Source organism: Coloeus monedula (assembly GCF_965178545.1).
Source record: "Coloeus monedula genome assembly, chromosome: 3".
In the NCBI taxonomy this organism is placed as follows: domain Eukaryota; kingdom Metazoa; phylum Chordata; class Aves; order Passeriformes; family Corvidae; genus Coloeus; species Coloeus monedula.
In genome coordinates this window covers 88,698,742-88,721,053 of record NC_138783.1, presented here as the reverse complement: position 1 = coordinate 88,721,053, position 22,312 = coordinate 88,698,742, and the positions used below count along the sequence as shown (strand labels likewise).

General features: G+C 41.7%; 1 protein-coding gene across 1 annotated transcript in view; it reads left to right on the top strand.

Annotated features, from left to right (window-relative positions):
- Positions 1-22,312, top strand: part of AFF3 (ALF transcription elongation factor 3) — a gene marked incomplete at both ends in the record, with an annotated part of 311,611 nt that overhangs the window by 248,867 nt on the left and 40,432 nt on the right. The window contains one exon of the mRNA XM_082278052.1: positions 21,910-22,075. Coding sequence (XP_082134178.1) covers positions 21,910-22,075 — 166 coding nt within the window. The remainder of the gene's footprint in view (positions 1-21,909; positions 22,076-22,312) is intronic.

Sequence of the window (22,312 nt, the reverse complement as noted above, 5' to 3'; positions counted from 1 at the left end):
TGAGTGTGTAGCTATAGGCAGTGAGTTTGTTAATGAATTCTGTTTTCCTTGTTATCAATACTACTTATGATATTTCAATGAGATTTGAACACTATGCTCCCTCTGGGCAATAAAAGTCCCCCTAGGCAATGAACCTGTTGTAAAACAAGGGATTTTAACCCTGAAAGTAATTATTGTAGCTAAAACTTGCTTCATTCAAAGAGGTGGGAGAACAGTTAGTTGATAACATTATGCCTTTCTTACTTCAGCAGTGGGATAAGAGAACAGAGAGCCCCATACTAGGAGTGACATATTGTGCTATTTTTAGTTCGATGCTGCAAAAAGTGAAATGTTCTAAATACATTTGTATCTATTTCCTGGCAGTCTGATGAAAGAGAGCTCAGGTTTACACAGCACCAAGAGCAGGAAACTGGCAGCCGTGCTGTTCACACAGATCACCACTTTCATTACCCCTTTATTTTAAGAAAAGCTGAAAATTCATAGCAAGCAGTAACACCTCAGCCTGGTCCAGTTACATGGCACAAGTTTGGGACTTATGACCCCTGTGTGCTTGTGAATTGCGTCCTAGCTGTAGCTCAGGCAGTCTCTGGAGCAGGTGCAGCAATGCAAAGGAGAAATCTCAGTTCCCTCTGAGTGAGGCAGCAGTCCATGCAGCAGATGGAAGGAGATCCCCCCTTCAAGCTTTAATCGTTCATTAATCAGCGAGGCACAACAGGGCTTTCTGGCATCAGCTCCATGGATGATGACATGCTTGCTCCAGTTGGTTTTTCCTGCCTTCCTGCAAAGGTGGTTTAGAAATCTCAGCTAAATTTCTGGGTTTGCCTTTGTCCCTGGTAAGGCTATCTGCCTTCTGTATTTTTTAATTTTAGATTCAAGAGCATTTTCTCCTTGCACTTGCTTTTGTTCTGACCCTGGCAACAATGGAGGCAAAAAGGAAAGGGGAGACTGGTTTGCTCAGGGGAGAGCAGTCAGGTTCTGCAGGACGCCAGTGCGATGAAAAAGATATGTTTGTGCCCAGGATGGGCAAGGGATTCCTCAGAACAGTGTCTTCATGAGGCCCCAGTGGAGACAACACACAGTCTGTGCTTTGGCTGGCCCTTTGTTCTCTGAGGGGTGAAGAGGATACTACACAGATGCAGAACTGTGTCCAGTTTCCTTGCAGGCAAAAAAATAGGATGAGTTAGTACAAAGAATGAGGTACCCTGTGATTTCTCCGTGGGGATTAGTTGTGGCTGAAGCAGGCCTGAAATGCTCCTGCAAGGAGTCACATTGCTGTGATCTGAGATACTTCGCTCCCCCATGCAGTCCCATCCAGATGTCTCCTCCTTTTTTTCATGACTGCCTCGATTTTGATGTAAGTCGCAGGAAGATTTTTATCCTTTCCTCTCCTCTTGGAAAAGTATTGGATTTATTCTACCACTGAGGAATGGTTCATACTGTTCTAGGTTTCTTGCATTTCAGTGAAAGGAAATGTTTGAACAGCCTGGGTTTTCTCCCAAAGAAAAACTGGAGCATTTGTGAAATTAAACAAAGCTCTTAGGATGGAACAGCTTTTTACCACTTAGCTATTTCACATATGCTGCTGTGAAGGGACAGCAGAAGTACCGTAGGGCACTACTAGCTCCCCAAGACCCTCACTGGGAACTTGATGAGCAGGGAAAGTGTTCAGGCTCTGGAACCATTGAAACCTTTTTGATGTAAACTGAGACCAGAAATCTCAAATGGCTCATTTTCTAAAGTTACAAGTGGTTTTTTTTGCTCACTCAACATTTCCAGGGAGTCTGTCTGGTGACTTTTTCTTTACAAATTACCAGACCAAGCACTTTCTGCTTTATTTTTCATTATTATTGCTTTCTTTTGAGGTTGTTTCATGGGTAAATTCAGAATTGGAGGGCTTTGTTCCAAACTGGAATGGCATGAAATTTCAAATTCCTTCTCCGAATGGAAGACCTTGCTTCTCTCAAGGACTGTATTTATAGTAGGCTGCCCTTTTTGCAGTCAGAGAGGGGCCAGATCATATTATGACTGTTTGCTCTTATGTGTTTTTAACTTAGAAGTAAAATTAGGCCTGGATTGAAACTGGGTGTAAAAAGTCTAAGTTCAGACATTGCATTTCTATAACCTGAAAATGTTATCATTTTGAAAGGCAGAAATAAATAGAAATTATTTAAATTAAATTAGGTATTTTTCCATGGGGTGTGATATAAATATGACACATGCTTTCTTTAATATGGTCTGCAGTCTTCCATCATTTTAGCCAAAAAGAAAGTTGTTTATTTTAAAGGTAGGTATTTTATATCTAACAAAATTTACTTTGCATAGCAGTGTATCTTCTGTGTTAGATTGCTATCAAGATTTTAAAGTGTTTTTTCGTTCTTGACTCAGGCACAGAACTCTTTTTCATGGTGGGACACTGCCTCTCACCCACACATTCACACAGAAGAGGCCCTTCTCTGTGAAAAATTAGCAGACAAATAATTCACAAATAGCTCTCACTTATTACTTACTGGCACAACCAAACATAACTGCCCTAAATGAACAGTTTGGCAAATTAAAAAAAAAAGAAAAAAAAGAAAAAACAAACCCCCAAAACAGGGGAGCGGGGTTAAAAAATCCCATGATTCTGATTTAATAGATAAAAATCCCCCCTTGAAAAGTCCTAGAGACCTGCCAGGTAAATTTCTTGCTTTGCAATGATCCTTTCAGACACTTTAATATGCTTTTTCGAGGACCTGCTGTGGCCCTGGTGTCGTGCATACCCAGGGAGGCTTGTATTGTTTCATGTCTAAGAAGGTGATGCCTGCTGGCGGGGAAGGTGCTGGTTAGGGGGCAGCTACACCCTGGTTCCTAGCAGCCCTGAAGGACTTTGCTTGTCATTCCCATCTTCCTTTTCTTCCTTCCTACATTCCTTTTAGAGGGAAAAGAGGAAAACCAGACATGCAGCCTCTATCATGCATCTTCCCCCACGTGGCCTTAGATTTCCATGATTTTGGCTAAGTTTCCCAAGGGGACCTTGTCTCAGAGCCTCTCTGTTTGCATATCATGGACCCTTGCTGTCTTTCTTGCCCAGGCTGCCCCTTCCCCATTCTTCAAAACCACCCTGACCCCACTGGGGTGCCTGGAACCCTCCCTGGAGCCCCATCTCCTACCAGTCTCCTCCAGCTGCCCCAGTGTAGCAGGAGCCAAGGCCCTCTGGTTTGCTGTGTCATGAGTGCAGCCCAGTGGAGGGTACCCAAGCATCACCCACTGCTGAAAGGTTGATGGGGACCCCATCACTGGAGGAGGACAGTGGAGAAACAGCTGTGGTGAGGGCCAGCCGTGTTGCCTTGTTTTGCAGCCCCAGGGACACCGGCACGTTCCTTTGGCTGAGACGGGTGGGACACAGCCCAGCTGGGCAGCAGCAGGGCCGGCACTGCCACCCATCCAGCCAGGGCTGCCCTCGGCTGCCGGCCCCACAGTGGGGCAGCCACGCCATCAGCTGGCCATGACGGGTTCTGTCTGCTCCTTGAGTCCTTGCACTCAACTCCCCGCAGTAACCATCACTCTTTCCCTCCTAATAATGCCCTCAAATACTGATTTCCGGAAGCCACTTCTTTCAGGTCATGACGTTCCTTTTTCTAAAACTTAATAAGCTTGATACTGACCATGTGGAGTTAGAGTGAGTTTGTAAATATTTGTATCTTCAGTATTATTTCTTTGATAGCAACACTAGGACAATAATTCCCACATTAAAAGGGCTCTTGGGGAGGGTTTAGGAACTCTGGCCAGGCAAAAATAGTTGCCTGAAGGAAGAGGAAAAACCTTGGAGAATTACCAGACTCTTTTTTTAAATTTTGAGACAAATGGACTTTTCAAACTTTGCCCTGAAAAGAGATCTGGTCATGACCTACTATAAATCTCATATGGCCATTTAAAACCCCACAGTGCTCTGGTTAAACAGCATTGCACCAGACAAAACCTCCAGGGCATGGGGACATTGCTGCGGTTTTTCCTTTTCAAGCTTGTATATTGTCCCCATAACATATTGCCAATGTTCACAGGACCAAATGAGACTGTGGCCTTTCTTTAATGTACTCAGAGCTCTTGTGTTGAGAGCCTGTGAGGTCAACAGGAAAACATGGAATGAAATCTCAGCTGAATATCGGTCTTTCCCAGGCTTCCTGGCAATTTCCAACTTCTCACTCTTTTGTTTTCACTTAATAAGATAGAGCTTGTCTCGCGCTCAATTAAAAAAAAAAAAAGTGGTGAAAGAGCTAAGACTCAGAAAATGAGCAGTTTTATAAAAGCCTGGCATATTCCCAGTCTGCCGAACCTAATAAGAAGCACACTCATTTTTCCAGTTTGAAACTTTCTGGTGCGAGCACCCCTAGTGCAAACATCTCCCACAGGACTTGTGGGAAGAGCACCAGTATATAGAAAAATGAGAGTGCTGGTATTCTGACATGAAAGCTGTAGCCCACATTTTTGAAATAATGATGTTGAAAAGTGGAGCTCTGAGAAGAACCTAATTTTGGGCTTCTCCCGCTGTCAGATCACCCTCAGCTTTCTCCCTTCTCCTTCTGCTAGAGAGACTCATGGCACAGCACCTCTCTCTGTTAAAGCTGAAGGGGAAAGCAACAACTGCAAAGTCATTTGTACAAACCCAGAGAAAAGCCTGAGGAGACAGCAAAACCTAAACACTCCTTTGAGATTATCACTCTCTAATTGATAGAGATGTATTGGTTCATATGTACCTCTGTTTCAACTTCTGTTTTTACACCATTTTCTGTATTAGCATATTATGTGCTTGTCAAGTGCAACCAAATTTTAACCTCAGATTGCTGATGTTTTATAAGCATTATATAATTTTTTTTTGTTTTCCTAAATTACTTTAAGGGACTTAATGTTGATGAAACGCAGCAGGTTGACACCTGATTATCCAGGAGATTTTCCCTTGTGTTGCAAGTACATCTGCCCCACTCCTGGAGCCTTGAATTATCCCCATGCATATTCTTTATGTGTGCAGACAAAGGGCACTGTTGAAGCAATGAGCGCCTCAGCATTTGATGTCGCTAGCTAATCTGAGCCAACGCCACATTATTTTCTAAGAAATGTATTGTATTATTTTCTTCCATTTGGTCAAAATGCAGCATTAGCCATTTAACAAGAGCCATGATAAATTTCTGTCATTGTCCACTGTATGTTGCTGTCCTCTGCCTTTGTAAGTCTCACAGATTGGTTAGACTGGGAATTATGACAGAGTTGCCCTACTGAAATTATTAGGGTTATTTTTATAACCAAAATCTGGTATTACTATGGAGCAACAGTAAATTGTGGATCTGGTTTTAATTGTTCACATGTCAGCCATTTACCACACCAGCCTTTTAAATATATTACAACAAATTATGAAAACACTCTCTGATTAAATAAGGGAACGAATGGCAAATTAATTCCCACTGCCTCAAATGGAGAAGACATACTCCAGTGTCACAATGCACTCCTTGTGTGCTTTGGAGTTAAGCTCCACAGCATTATCATGCACCAGTGTTCATCTGCTGAACTGGGAGGTTAGCTGGAAGAACTGGTAACTGCAAACTCTGTAACTATATGGACCTGCCAGTCACTCCTCTCGTTCATCAAGAGCTGCACGAATGAAGAAGAGGTGAAACATATAGGTAGTCTCGCCAGTGTAAAAAGGGACACCATGGAAGGAAGGTAAAATCTGGAAGGAGGAAAGATGAGCCTCTGTTAAGAAATTTGGCACTACTTTTATTAAGGCCATACCATATCTGAAAGAATAGATTTTCTGGTACTGTTTTCAGGTTGTCATAGGCTACAGTTTGATTGAGTCAAAGCTTAGCTTCTGTGAATGTTTGGGCTGTTCAAATACACTTTCTGCACTTGTACTGAAAAGAATAACTACCCCCAAAAGTTGCACTTGTTTTTTTTTCAGAAGTGACACCCAATTCATATGGCCACGATGACTCTAAAATTACCAACATGTGTCCAAAGCTAAGACATAACAAGCATACTCCATAGTTAGGAAGTGATTGCCTTAGGTTTGTCTTGCACCTGGTGAAGAGCTTGTTAAAGGCAGTAGTGCAACTCTGAGATTTTCTTTGTTTAATTTCTTACTGAGATATTTTAATATCTTTGTTTTAATCTTGATATGGTCTTGTCAGGACTAGGGTTATTTATTTGGTTGCAGGGCCACATGCATGGGAATTATGTAATGTAGGTCACATACATCTTCAGTTGACATGACTTGTATTACAATTGAAACAAATAAGCCAGCCCTGTGTACTAAAAATAAGGAAACAAAGGTAAAACACATCATCATATCAGCAGAACCACAACACGCTGATTAACAGTGGACAACACAGTCATCAAATCAAGGTCACAATCAAGACCTGAACCAATGAGCCAGAGCTCGGAGATTTCAAACAGACACATTCAATGCAGAAGGTATACGGCTTTACCTTATAAGCTTGACATGAGATGCAACTACATCCAGTTGGTTTTGCATCAGCCAGTTCTTGTTTCAACCTAGCTCCTCACAAATGTTCAAGTCAACACAAAGCATTGAGTAAGGCAATCAAGTACAGTATTCTTCAGTCCTTGCCAGGGGTGCATGGAGGATTGGTGCTGTTATGGTTCAGTCCAGAGAAGTCCACCCATCAGAGCAAACTCATCAGCCATGCACGGTTTAGAATTTCTTTCTCATGTCATATAGTTACCATGTATGATTATTCTTCTGCTCTTTTTCTCTCCTGGCCATCAAACTCAAGTCAAAGGTCACTCTGAAAATCACATGCTCTTGCTTTTAAATTATTGATGTAACTTTTATGAAAATATTTCTTGCATAATTACTAGGTAAGGACTATGAATAACTTTTGGAATAATTCACCTGAAGAAAATTATGGATCTAAGAATCTGGCATTTGCTGCTACGCCTGCAAGCAGTTAATATGCATCTTTCCACTTTTTTCCTTTTTTGGCCAAACAGCTATGCATCCATGCATATGTGAAATAAAGTGGGATCCTTCCCTTAAAGAAAAAGAAAGTTTTTTGCCTTGTCCCTTCTTCCTAAGGATCTCTATTTCACATGGTTGCTGGCTGCCAACACAGCAGAAGCTTTGGCCAGGATAATGACAGATTTTAAAACTGACATCTCCTGCTCGGTGATCCCAAGGGGTGGCAATGCTTCTCAACAGATCCATCCTTTTTCCTGCTTACTTCATGGCACAGATGGAGCCTGGTTTCCTGGATGTGGTCAATACAGCCTGGTATCTGGTTGTAGATCACTGCTGAGTATACCCATGGCCTTGCAGGCAGGAGCTACAGGCTGAGGTGTGACACACCAGCCTCCTGCATGGTGCATGTCCCAGCGAGTAATGACGACCTTTCCCTGCAGGGAAAGCACTTAAAACCTACACTCAGCAGGTGCCACCTCCTCAGGACAAGGTAATAACCTCATCAGCACATAGTGTCTCCATGCCTTTTCTAATAAGAATCACTTCTTTACACTAAGTTAGGAAGCTAATGTGAATCGGTTCACAGCTTGCCCTGATGACTTTTAATCTAAGACCCCAGCTGGCCTTTGTGCTTTTCATCAAATGAATTCCAATAATCATTAAACAAAGTTTTCTCAGTTCTACTTCAAGTCTGGGCCAACATATCTTGCAGCCCTTATTCCTGTGCCACACTGGTAAAATCCTGCCATCCTGTAAAATCAGTGATGGCAACATGAATAATTAGTTGCTGTATTTGTACAGTGTCAGACTTACAGTTATTTCCCAGTTGTCTATACTGCTTTTCTTTGTATCTATTCTAACCCTGGAGAGTACAGAGAAGTCTGCAAAGTTTTAGTCCATGAGATCATCCCAATAATTTCTTACTGCAGGCACTGTCTGTCTAACTTTAGTTCCCCATGTTAAATAATTGTGATATTGTTTCCTTAAAACCCTTGACAACAAAAACCAAAACAACCGTAAATAATCCACAGACATATGGAATTGTTTTGAGAAAGAAAGCAAATGGCTTAGACTCAGTAAAAATGGAAATCTACCAAGGAAACCCCAGCAGCCTCTTTGACAGTCTGCTCTAAAACTTTTCACTTGCTTTGATGTTGTTTGTAATTTATGCTCCTCAGAGGCTTTTAGATGAAGGAAATCATTTGTTTTAATAATGTGAAACCTTCTTCTGGCTACTTGAGATGGGAATTCCTGCCCTGTTTCCTGTGCCTCTCTGTCAGGGCCAAAAGGGGAAGGAGGGCTGAAAAATTGCATGGCTGTTAGTGATCAGAGCTGTGGCATCACCTACCATTTCAAAATGTCTACCCAAATATTACTTACCTCTCACTGATGAAGTAACATGTTAAGGAAAGCTGTGTTTTTAAGCTCATTCTCCACAGTGGTGTTATTTCACTGTATTAGTAATTCATAATGATAGGTTATGTGCTAACAAGTATAGGACAAAAGCAATTATTGCAATAGTCCCTTTAATTCAAAGTTATTTTAATTACTAGTGATACCTGTCCTTTTTTTATCTCATTTCTGTGCTAAGTCTCTTCATGTTTCAAAAATTGCTACTAGGCTATCACCTCTGGTAATTGCTATTCTCTGAGCTGAATGAACAAAGGAAAAATTAAACTGGAGTGTGTCAGGCAAGCAGAAGAGGAAATATATGTTCCTGCAGGAAAGCTACTCTCCTCCTAATTACCCTGCAATTGCCAGGTTCAAAATGTAATTTATGAGCAGCATAGATAGAATGGCCACATTAGTCCATTATTTCATGATAATCTTTTCTACTCCTGATTTCAGAAAGAAGGGATTTTGCAGCTGTCAGTGCATTGGCATTCTCAGCAGCTGCTCTGGGCAGTGATGCTAGACAACTGCACTTGAGAGATACTCCCAAAAAAAAATGTAAAGCAGTCTTCTAACAGCACAGTTTTATAGAAGAGAGGTGCTGTAAAGTACAGCTCAATAAATAAAGCATAACCTGATGGGCTGCCTCAGACACTGCTGGTCACATTCAGAAACAGATCCAGAAATGTTTGAAGGAGAAGGAAGTTTTCCAGCCTCTGGCTGCTGCTGTTGCACATTCCACTTACCGTAAAATACACCAAATGCAGCAAATGAACCTAATAAACACCCCCTGAGTCCATTTTACTCTGACAAACATGGAATAGCATGCAAGAGGATGGAGTAGTGGGTAAAGCTGTGAACACGTGATATGCAGTTGACATGTTTCAGCTGTAGGTTTGGTGCCTGAGGCCAAGTCTACATTTCAGTCAAGTTGGGGCAGTGACCCAGTAGTCATCTGAGTGAGCTTTAAACACAAAACAGGGGAACTCTCATGGCCAGATGGAGCTCAGGAACCATTCGGTGCCCATGTAGTTATCACATTATCACGTTAGTTAGCACCATAGTTTGTCATACTTGAGCTAGTCCCAACAGGGTCACAGAGTGACTGAGGCAGGAAGACACCTCTGGGGATCATCCAGTCCAGCCCCCACTCAGAGCAGTATCAGCTAAAGCAGTTGCTCAAGGCCGAAGTTGGGTCTCAAATAGCTCCCAGGATGGAGATTCCACAGCCTCTCTGTGTAACCTGTTCAAGAGTTTGACCATCCTCACAGCAAAAAAAAAAAATTGTTATATTTAAATGGAACTTCCTGTATTTCAACTTTTGTTTTTTGCTTCTTGTCCTGTCACTGGGCACCACTGAAAAAAGCCTGGCTCTGTCTTCTTTTCTTCCTCCTGTCAGGTAGTTATCCTTCCCAGTTATCTCAGCCTCCTCATGTGAAAGAAGTTCCAATCCCTTAATCATCTTCATGGCACTTTGCTGGTCTCCGTGTCTCTTCTGTACTGCAGAGCCCAGATCTGGATCCAGGGAGAGGCCAGGGGAAAGCAAAAAAGTAAAAGAGGAAAGGCTAAGTGCAAAGGCAAAGGGGAAGACTATCTTACTGATTCTGGATGTGACATGCAAACCTCTGAATCAACTGACTGAGAGTTCATTGCCTCCCAGCTGTACACAAATTCCATCAATATTTTCCTTTGTTGCAATCTAAGTCCATAAGGAAGCTTGCCCCTTCCCTGAGAAAGCATTAGATTATATTGCTTGGGAGTATCAGTCCTAAATATTCCCTTTCCATTTCCTGCAGAGAATGTTGAACGGAGTGCTCTTAGGAATGGGAGATGCCTGCTCTGATTCATTCTTCCAAAGTTTTGTTTTTACTTTGCCCCTGAGGAATTGGCCATTTTTAATGACTTTTATGATTAATAAAACTGTCTGAAGGCCTGCTGGGGTCTTCAAGCTAGTAGTTATCAACAAAGTCATCTAGCTTTCTCCCCTAGTGCCTAAGCTAATGGCAAAGACCCAGTGCTTGATCTTTCTCCCCAAGCTGAAGCTTGCCTAGCAGCACTTACGGTCATGTTGGGGTGGTAAAAAAAATCCCCAAGAGTTACTTTCATGCTGCACTGACCATGGAAAATCATACTCTCCTGGAAATCTGTGTCTCATCTCAGCAAAGCTCTTGTGCAGACTGTCCAACTTTCCCCCAGCTGTTTCCCAGCTGCAGGCAGGTGATGTGATACCCTTTTAAAGAAATACTGAATGTATATCCTCACAGCTGGGCACTGAACTCCCAGCAGCAACACATGTTGACTCCTACACCTTTTACAGTCTCCATGCTGGATCACACTGCTGAATGCACATTCCTTCTCTGAAGAGGCTCACCACTTGACACAGCACTTCCTAGACCATGCAGGAGCTCAGGCAGGCAGAGGCATGTTTGAGGCACTGCAGCAAGACCGGTGCCAGAAAAGGACTATTGGCCTGGGGGCAGAGAAAGGAAGATGACAGCAAAAGCTTGTTGTGCCACTGGGAGGGAAACACAGTACCAACTAGCAATGTATCTCCCTGTCCCTGTGCCTTCTCCCCACTACCATGGGTGCATTCCCTTTCTGCCCCACTGGGAGAGGCAGGGAGAGAAAAAGATGTATTGAAGAATAGGCAAAGGCATCTCCACATGCTTTAGTGATATTGTAAATTCATAGGAAACCTAAAAAGATGCATGGTGGTTAATGAACAGCAAAACATGTGAGATACGGATTGAAAGGTATATTGGAAGATTTATGTTTAACTACATCAGGACACAGCATGGTATAAGACCAATTTTTTTTTTTAATTAAAATGTCATACAGATCTAGTGTTTTTCGTAGTAGTTGGTAGCACATTTCACAGAAATAAAGGATTGATAACATCCTGCAGGAGGTTGCAGCTGGGGAACCACTGAGTCCAAACACATTGGTACTACATTCTAGATTAATAAAGCAAATAAAATTATATTTACTTTGAAATTTATTTCTGCCTCCCCTCATCATCTGTGTGTGCATGAGCAAACCTCAAGTTTACTTTCCATGGATAACATCTAACAAAAAGATGCAATTCACATTCAGTTTTTCCTTTGAATTGTAAAGGGCAATTTATATAACTTCTTTGTAACATTTATATATTTGTGCATATCACCCTTCTTCATAGTTTTTCACAGACCACATTATACCTGATGAAAGCACAGCAAAGGTTACTCATAGATACTGCTCTCTTCTTCAAAATCCTTCATCAATTATCTGCACACTGTGTTTGCTGAGTTACAGTGCGTCAGATCCTGACACCCTCACTACACAGACCAGTCCTGCTCTTCACGAGCACTTCTGGGTACTCTTATCCAAGCTGTAAAGTACAATGTTATTAAACCAGAATAAGGGGTCAAGAACCTGAGCCTGGTCAGAATGGGAGAAGTTTTTTTCCCAGTGGTTCAGGCCCCTGAAAACCTAAGGCTGCACCACAGGCAAAAAACTCAACAGCTGAAAATTCATTTTAAACATTCTTTATTTCCAGCTAATGTGTCAATAATAGGTAAACAGCATATCCTGGGCAACTCTTTCTAAAAGCATATTAAAGTATTTTTGGATGACGATGGAAAACAAGCTGTGCCTACAACAGAAAGGAGAACAGAAGAACCTTTTACAAGTCTTCAAATAATCTCAAACTAATTAGCTTTTACATCCTCTCTGCTACAATTCTGAGCTTTATTAGCTGTTCTGCTTGCCATTCCTGAGCCTGCCTAATGTCTTCTGTAGAAAAACTATGCATTTTTTCCAGGCATTTGTCATTTTTTGAAACATATAAAAGAGAGCACTTGGATTCGAATAACAGACCATCTAAATGCTGTTCTGCATAGGGAGTGATATATGCTGACAAGGACTAGAAGTCAAATTTTCTTTATATGGTTCTTTATGGTGAGCAAACCTACTTAAAACAAGCTCCTTCTCAAGGCAGCATATTGATTAGAGCTGACGGGCCAAAAAGACCTTTGGGAGACAACAGAATATGGCTTGAGTCAAAGAGTAACACTAAAGCTGGCAGCAGCAACATTAAGAGTCAGTAAAACCTGAGAGAGTTTGTCTCATGCTGAAATTTATTGCACCCATTTGGACAGCCATTATGGTAGTTAGTAATTTTATCTGCACAAGTTCATCTGTATTTGGACTCCCAGAGCTTAGCAAGAGGTCTTGCAAGGCAGATCCATACCCAGGGCTCTGCTGACTGAGGCAAAAGACTGCTGTGCTGAGGCGAGCTATGACTGTGTCTGAAGACTACAAAAGGCTGTTTGTTTTGATGGCCAGCCACAACATGAGTTTTATTAACAGTAATTCTGAGAAAAGGTGATGGTAGGCCAGTGCAGAGAAGGTTTTTCTAGTCTGCACTGCTGTGGTTTTCTTCTGAGGCTTGATGAAGCTGTCACTCACAAGCAAAAATTGCTGTTCTCTTGGGTAGAAGTACATTTATACTTCATGTTTTAGGAAATAAATGAGACAAAAAGAGCAACACCCAGGCTAATATCCAGTGAAACTGTAACCAAAATCTCCTGATGACACATATTGAAAATGGTGGGTTAAAGCCACTCTACAGAATAATTTGCATTGCTCCTTTGCCTGGTTTCTGAAACTACCATGGCTGATGTTCCTTATCTTTACTGATGATCGGTTCCAATGCTTAATTACCTTTATTTTTCTAACATGTCTCTCGGCGGGTTGAAGCCAACCAGGCTGCTGAAATCACCTTCAAAATGTTAGTGGACGATCTGTTCCTGAGATAGGTGGTACTGATATAATTGAATCTGACAGGGGATCAGCTTTTGATAGTGGTCTAATGAAATAGTGGAGTACTAGGTTGGGAGTGGATAGACGTCTTCATATTGGATACCAGTCCTTAGACAAGCAGAGAGAGGTGACTGAATACTGAAAGAAAAATTATGAAGAGGAATCTGAGCCAACTTGCTTTCCATACAGATTACAATGCACAAGGAGCTGGGCATACCAAGCACACAGTTTAAGCAATCCTTAGGATCTTAGATTCTTTCTAGTCCATCAAGAGAGGTAGGAATCTCCAGTGGGCACAAACTGGCCTTGACCAGACAATAGAGGGATCTCAAATAGGAAATTCCTAACATGGCCAAAATTACGAAAAAAAAGAAAAATTAAAAGTTCTGGGGTACATATGAAGGAAAACACACAAAAGCCATTGCCCTTGGCCTCAAGGGGATATCAAAAACAGTGTTCTATGACTGAATCTTCTCAACAACTTTATCCAATTCCAATTTATTTCTGGCCCACTTTTCCCCCCTCCCCCAAAGAAAAGTCTCTATAGAGATTGCTTCCTGATTTTGCAGGGGAGGCAGAAGGGTGCTGTTCATGGACTATTCTCAAAGCTGTTCATCATTCTCCAGGCCATTGGTCCAAAGCCATGTTCCAAGGACAGTATAGGACACATAGACTATGCCTGTCATTTCTTCTTTTCAAGTCACTGTACTTTGAGCCATTAAGAGACTAATTAAACTACCAAGGTAAAAAGACCCTATCACTGCTCTTCTACTAAAGAGTTAACTTGCCCGGACCAGGGATTCTCTCTGCTCATATTCAGCTGATGCAAGGTCAATGACAAACACACCAAGGAAGTCAGAGTTGCTTTATTTTTCTTGTGAGCAGGTCAAATAAAACACTGCTGATGCTCCATTTATCTGGAGCGACAAGCGAACACTTGGCAGCAGTGGAAAGCAGACGCTGGAATCTGGCACCAGGCTCCTATCACAGCTGTCAGCCTGCTGACTAATCACTTCATCTACATGTTAATGCTGCTCCAGGTCTACTGGACCCTTTCATCTCAGATACCCCAGCACACGCTCCTCTTGATAGACTGATTTATACAGAAGTGTCACTATTAATTGTTACATGGTATTTTATTTTAGGAGGGTTTATTTTTTAGTCAAGGTGGGCTTTTTCTAGTGGCTTTCTCTTTTCTACCATATTCCTTCACAGTGGGAGCTGTGATTTGGCTACCTCCAGTATCAACCAGACCTCAAGTAGATGCCCCTTGCCAGACTGAATTTTCTTCAGGGTTTTTTGTATATGTGTGTGCATGAGCTTCATAGCTTGTTCTTTTAAACAGCCTTTCCTATCAAATATTCTTTAGTGACTATTCTGACAATTAAGCTGCAATTGCACAGTGCACACCTGACGCTCTTCAGAGAGATTCAGTTCGCATTATCAGATGATACTTGTAGTCTTGTCAGCACAAACTATTTAAGAAGCACCCAGGGAAAGTGTTAAAATATAGGTGGGGTCTATGAACCCTGTTCTTGGCAGCTGTGCTTTATTAGCTGTGCTGTGCAAAGGTGGTGCAGCTAAGGTAATGCAGTGCTTTCACAGAAGCATTATATATTGTGACAAGCCAAACAACCTCCAGGACTCTCACTCATCATGACTCCCATTTCATACCTCATCCATTACAGGAATGAGGTATGAAAACATTTCTCTGTTTCCAAAAGGTATTAACAGACTCCTGGGAAATCGTTTACCTGGAGAAAGGGAAGCATTGAGCCTCATTTTTTTGTGTTCAGGCTGAAACAGCCGGCCATGGCAGGGCTAGCTGTCTTTTCCTGTTAGGGAACGATAGGTTTTTGCAATTGGTAACTGGAAAGAATTCAGACAGTTAATTGGTTTAATTCTTATAGTTAGCAAAGGTACAAAACCATAAATTTGTGTCACTTCCATACTGACTTCAGAAAAATGGTATCTTAGTGCTTTTTAAAGAATAATGAAGGATGTCTCCTAACACACTGACTGTAGGAAGTTCGGTTACACCCATGTATGGGATGGTGGCTGGAGCCCTGGAAGGGTCATTTGATTTGGTCATTCAGATACAATGGGGCACACCTAATACTAGAGCAGAGCCTTTTAATCACAGAAGCATAGAATCATGGAAAGGCTTGGGTTAGAACAGACCCTAAAGATCAGGGGAGTTGGAAATAGATTATCTTTAAGGTGCCTTTCAACCCAAGCCTTTCTATGGCTCTGTGATTGTACTCATCTTTGAATGTTAAATACACAACCAGCCTTTGTACTGGTATATTAAACCATGGTGGTGTCTGGCTGTTGTCTGGGCACATTCTAGAGTTAATGGTATCATTTCCCTTTTCTCAACATGATTTTGTCCTGAAACAAATGGATGACGTCCACATTCATTCTGTAGGCTGTCCTAATGGTGCTATTTCTTGGCATTCTACAGTTGCCTCAGAAAATGTCCCCATATGTTCTGTTACAGTATTGGGATGGCCAGATCTGCAAGTCCAGATAATTCCCATGGTAAGCATGCTTCAGAGGTCTTTGCTGGAAGAGAATTTGAAAAATACACAGGGGCAGCAGCAAGAAGTGGGCATTTTCATGGCTTCTGTGATTCATTCACAATTATTGAGACAGGAATTCCCTACTGTGTGCATGAGAGACATGCAATATCTTCAGTGCCAGGCAGCAGAGATATTTATACAGATCTTGGCACAATGTTCTCAGCCTGTGCTTTGAGGAAGCACTATGTGGAATTTGCTTCTTGCAACAAAGGGATAAAGAGAGTTTTGCGCAAAAGACCTTCAATGGGTTTTAGGTTGGCTCTGAGGGAAGAAGGAAGGGATGTTTCAGATACTTTAATCTGGAATCAAAATAGAGGCTCTACCAACAGAGCTTTAAACCATGGAATATATTTTCATCACTGAATTTGAAATACTGTTTCAGAGTCTTGGTCAGATTTACTGTTAGATCTAAATCACTGTAGCCTAATTGAAGTCAATGGAGTTATGACAGTTTATACCAGCTAAGGGACTGGTGTCTGTTTCAGAGTATTGTTTACCCACAACTGGCCTCAATCTTTTAGACAGTGATAGATCTTTTTTCTGGGTGTCCCAAATACTCCAAGTATTCATACAGCCTTTCTTAGGATTTTCTCAGATGTTTGTGACATATGGATTTGGATCACCTTCTCCATGCTTACCGCTCAATGTTGACAGTGTGATCCCTAACAATGTCACTTGTTTATTCAAATAAGCTCTTCTCACTAGTTGTTGTATTTCTCTCTCCTGTGGGAAGTCACAGCCACTTAGCAGTTGCACAGTAGAGTGAGATTTAGAAGAAGAATAGTTTAGATGATCACAACTGTGCAGATGACATTGGATAAGTAGCATCCTATCTCCAGACACAAACACAAATACAGCAGATAGTGTTAGTGACGTTTTTGATATGAAAGCTTTGGATACAATTCCTGCAAAGTGAAATTACACAGACCAACTGGACTCTAAAATATGAAGCATTTTCCCCCTGCTCAGCAGTGGTGGGGCCACACCTCAGGTACTGTATTCCGTTTCGGGCACCTCACTACAAGAAGGACATTGAGGTGCTGGAGTGTGTCCAGAGAAGGGCAACAATGCTGGTGAAAGTTCTGGAACATAAGTTCCATGAGGTGCAACTGAGGAAACTGGGCTTGTTTACACTGAAGAAAAGAAGGTGCAGAGTAGACCTTATTGCTCTCTACAACTACCTTAAAGGAGGTTGTGGTGAGGTAGGTGTCAGCCTTTTCTTCCAGGCAGCCAGTGATAGGACAAGAGGAAATGGCCTCAAGTTGTGCCAAGGGATGTTCAGGCTGGATATTAGGAAAAATTCTTCACTGAAAGAGTGGTAAAGGGAAGTAGTGGAGTCACCATACCTAAAGCGTTCAAAAAATGAGTAGACACTTTGTGATATGGTTTACTGGGCCTGGTGGTATTTGGTCAAAGCTTGGACTTGATGATCTTGGAGGTCTTTTCCCACCTTAATGATTCTATGATTCTGTGAGCATTGCATAGCCTTTGTTGTGGCTGGAAAAGTATTTGAGAGGCTCACTCTGATATGTTCCTTTGGCTGAGTCATTTCTCCAAGGCCTGATTCTCCCTTGAGTTGCATTCTTGATAATCATTCATGCCTGTGTAAAGTAGGTATAAAGTGCCTTCATATTGTAATGCAACTAAAAACTGGGATCGCAAATCCTTCAGCATCAGAGGGGTTTTTCTCTTTTGAATCTACTTATATTGTCACTGAATATTTGCAATTTGGTAAAGAACTGCATCAGTTTTACTTGTACTTTTATCCATGCTGCATGTCTTTGGGACTGATTTCGTGCAATGCAGCATATGCCTGGCCTGGGAACTTCTTGTGGCCAGTGCTGAATACTGTGATTTATTATCATGGGAAGTAGTGCAGCTGTAAGCAGCAGTTTAATATGAAGCATAGTGAGGGACTCAGATCCAGCGTGATTAACCTGAAGAGGTCTCCTGAGGGCCACCAAAGTAATCTCATTTGGGAATCTGTCTCCACTGACTGAATAGCAAACTCTTGCACCTTCCTGCATAACTGTTCAAACCACTGGTGCCATTCAAAGGCTGGCCATGGCCATGCAGCCTGATGGGGCTAACAACTGGTCCCACACAAATAACCTCTCGGCCTTGTCCAGGGATTGAGATGGCTCCACCTCTCAACTTGGATCACAAGTTAATTTGAGTGGGGAAGAAGTATTAATCTCCCCAAATCACTGGGTTTCTGAACCTGCACATATGAGAAAAATAGAGGCTACAAAGAATCCAGCAGTTCTGCTAAGAAGGGTCAGTTGTTCACTCGACAGTGCAGGAAAACAGGTTGTTGGAGACTTGCATGGCAGTTGGGTGCCCAGGTCCCCTGTAGCCAGGATGATGGGAGACATCTGATCAGAAACTTCAGATGGTGTGTTGGTTTTTAAATGGTCTTATTACTGAGCTTCTGGCAAATTTACGGGGTATTTACTCTCTCTCAAGTCGGTGCATGTTCTGATGAAGAGCTTTAAAGAAAAGTGGTTCTCACCCAAATTGTTGTTTAATTCCATAAAATAAAAATACAAATTCTGTGATGTGGTAATTAATTCTGGGGCATAAACCAGTAGCAAAATACGCATGAATGTTATGTGCCACAGCCATTAAAATGTAAATCAGTCTAACTGCATGATCTTGCTTACATCCTTCAGAAAGAGCAGTCCAAACTAAAAGTCCCCAATTTTTAGAACAAGGGGGTTTTTAAATAAGAATGCATGAAGACAGATGTAACTGTTATTACCCTGGTCACTATAATATAATGAGGATCCTTATAAGAATATGCTATATTTCAAAATTGAAAAAGTAGAAGGGGGACAGGAGACTTCATCAGTATCAGCATAAATGGGAAAATATTGTAAAATTTAAATTTTGTAGTATATTGGCTACCATTAGAACAGCAAACATAGTTTTCCAGATGTTTGTGAAGAGTCCAACAGTTATATTTTATATCTAGGGCTGGAGTAACAATTCCTATTCAGCAGTCTAGAAAAACATTTCATGTCACAACAGGAAAGAAATATTACCATGGGTTTTTTCCCCCTCATCCCCTATATAGCAATTTCTGAATACTTCAGTCAATGGCAAATAAAAATGATGGTTTAAAAATTAAAACCACAGTCACTAAGGGCAGGACATAAATGTGCAGATGTTTTGTGATTCTGAAGAACTTTCCAGTAACATTGGTGTTGTGGAGGGGACTGGAAATCCATCAGAGTCAGACACTGTCAAAAGCATTCCCTAAGCTACACTGTCAGAAAAGGCAGTTAACTTTTCATATTCTTTCTGTATTCTCTTAAGGAAAAAAAATCAAAACCACAAAACCTATCCATAATGGCTTGTATATAGCTCTCACTGTTTTATTAGCAAGGGATTAACTGCACTCTGTTAATATAAGTGAGCAACTTAAATCTAGAGTTCACTGGTCAACATGTACAAGTGGAAAGCTGCAGCATCCTGAAGCTGTCTACGAAATATCAATTTTCCTTCTCCAAAAATGAAAATTTTTTACAAGCATATCAGCTGTTTCTATCACCTCTGTGCCTTAATGAAGTTATACGAATGCCTGAAAATCTTGTCTTTACCACACCTACATGGCTAGACAAAGCAACAAGTTTTTTGAAGGCACTTGTCGTAACTGGTACATTTAATGCCTGTGCATAAAGACGGACCTCTTGCGCCCCAGGAGGCGGCAGACACTTCTGTGACCACATGTGTAGCACCAAGCCATCCTGACAGAGCATGAGCTTTTACTGCCGCCTCTCTCTCTACCATCCAGTAGTTACAAGGATGGAAATAAAGATCAAAAATATAATAGATCTCAGCTCTTCCCCCTCTTGTTTATTTTACTTGCTTTTAATTAGTAAGGTGAGATCACAGGTGAAATTTTCTTCACTGCCTGTCCCCACTGTGCTTTGAAGGGTGCAGAAAGATCTCCAACAATGTCATGATTCCCCAAGCAACCAGAAACTCTCTGGAGCAAGAAAGCTGCAGGCAGCTGTGCTACTTCCAAGCAAAAGGCAGTGGGGATGCTGCAAGGCAATGTGGTGGGAGTACTGGCTTGTGCAAGACAGGTGGTCCAGAGGGGAAAGGTTGGCATATGTTAGGGGAGGCAGGGAGAGGGCCAGAAAGTGTGTGAGCATGGGGATTTGTGGAGTTGAAACCGCATCTCTGATGGCCTGGCCTCTTTTCAAAGCCCCAGGAATTGCCTGTCAGATGTGGCTTGTGCAAGGTGTCAGGTATCAGTTTTCCATAATGAAAAGCACCATTAACATGTAAAGATAATTCATTAGGTGCAACATAGCAGAACTGTAATTAATTATTACATATTATTTCTCACAAAATGCATCTCCAAGATCACATTGCTTTAGCCACAATATTGGACTGATGGAGCATAAACAAGGGTAATGATAAACATCAGTAAATGGAGTTGGGAAGAGATGGTTATCAGGGTACCAGTGTGTTTCATGTGGGGTTTATTTAACAGTCTCATTAATGATCTGGAAAAGGAAGTGAATAACCATTTAATTAAGTTTGCATTTGATACTAAATTAGAAGTTGCTGCAGACACCTCTGAGGGCAGAGAAATAAATCAAAAGGAGCTAGAAACTTGCAAGGTAAAAGAAGAAAATGAGAACAGGTATGAAGGAAAAAAGTGAGCTAATCTCTCTGGAAGCAAATAATCATGTAGCTATCAGTAGAAGGAATTCTGAAGAAAGCAGTGTTGAAAGAGAAGTAGAGGTTTTAATGGACTATACATTCCCTCACAGCTCAGATATATGTTTACAGAAGCAACGCATCAAGGAGCAGGTAGGTAATAGCCCTTCATTGTAGGGCTGTAGTGAGAAGCCATCTATAATGCTGCACTCTGTTTTGGGCACCCTGTTATCAGAGAGATATAGACAAATTGGAATGAGTTCAGAAAAGAGCCATAAAAATGATCCCATATCCCTGGAGATAATGACTTATGAAGAAAGATCAGAAGAAGTAAATGTAAGGCCTTGTCTGAAAGATGACTGAAGTAGGGCAGGAAAACAGTCTGCAAAAATGTGAGAGCAAAAAGGGAGGAGGATAATTTATCATAGTAACTATTAGTAATACAATGAAATAATAAGTAACAACTATAAATTTTAAAAGGGCAACTTCAGGTTGAATGTAGGCAGAAATTTCTGACAGTGGAATTTGGGTTAGTTTGCAGAGAAGTTTCCCAGGGGTAAAAGTAAAAGCTACATTCAAGTCATTTAAAATCAAATTGGACAACTCACTAGAAAATGCACCCTGCTATAGGGAACAATATTCCATTGCCTGGGGAATAAGCTGGATGACTTAATACGATATTTCACACTCAAGTCTTTATGACTGTGATATTTTTAATATGCATGGTCAACTGTTTCAGGAAAATACACATTTCTGCTGCTGTCAGGCCTGATAATACAAACACTTGCATGCGAACATAACTTTAAAGAAGGCAAGTAGCTCTGCTGACAGCACTGCACTGCTGACATGCAAAAACACAAGCCTGAGCTCTTCAAGTTTTTGCAGGCTGAGTCTTAGATCTTGAATTGTCAATATCAAGATGGTATACACAGGTAACCACATCATTTATGGGTAGGTGAAGAAGTGTGCAAAATGGAAGATGGGGGTTGGAGGCTCCAGTGAAAATGTATTATTATTGTTATTTTTATGGTTGTTGCTATTATCACTTATGACTGGTAGTATGGCGTTCAACTCTGTTTCTTAATTGTTCACTTTTTTGGTCTCCTGCTTTCACCTCTGGGCTGAGTGTTCATTAGACAGCATAAAACTGCTTTCTATACTGGTTTTTAACACTTAGTATTTTTAATATATCCTAAAATATCTGTGGAATGGGCAAAGAGACAAGCTGAAGTGAAAACTTGACTCTTCCTCAGATGAAAAAGATGGCAAAGGCTATGGATTTAAATGGATATGAGAGTAACCCCGTATTTTCCCCCCAGTTATAGCAATGTAATGTTGAAGTCACTTCACTGTTCATTAGCCACAGAGACAAGCTCACAGGCATTCTGAGAGGTATGCTCCCTAAAACAGCATGGTTCTTACATGTGGGGTCTTTATGTTTATGTTCCTGTTTCCTTCTCTTCCCTCCCCTGCCCCCACACCCCGATGGGCTGTGCGTGGGGCTGGCAGCCTGGTGGTGCCGCAGTCCAACACCCGAGCCTCGGGACTCTCCAGCAAGGGGTCGAGCAGCAGCAGCTCCAGTGAATCGGAGACCAGCTCAGAGTCTGACTCAGAGAGCGAAAGCAGCTCCAGCGAGAGTGACGGAAGCAAACCCTCGCATTACTCCAGCCCAGAGGTAAGGGATTGTCTCTTTATGATTTAGGGTGGCATTCCATTACTACACCCACTCACACCTCTTCCCAGCCAAGCCAACACAAGGAGGCTGTGAGGAGATGTATGGGGAAAAAAAAAGTGGGAAAGGCCCAAGGATCCTCCTCCTGGCATGCTGTGAAATGGAAGTGGCAGAGGATCTTGGGGCAGATGAAAGCATTTGAAACAAAAATGAAGAAAGAAAGGACGCTGTTGCATTTTC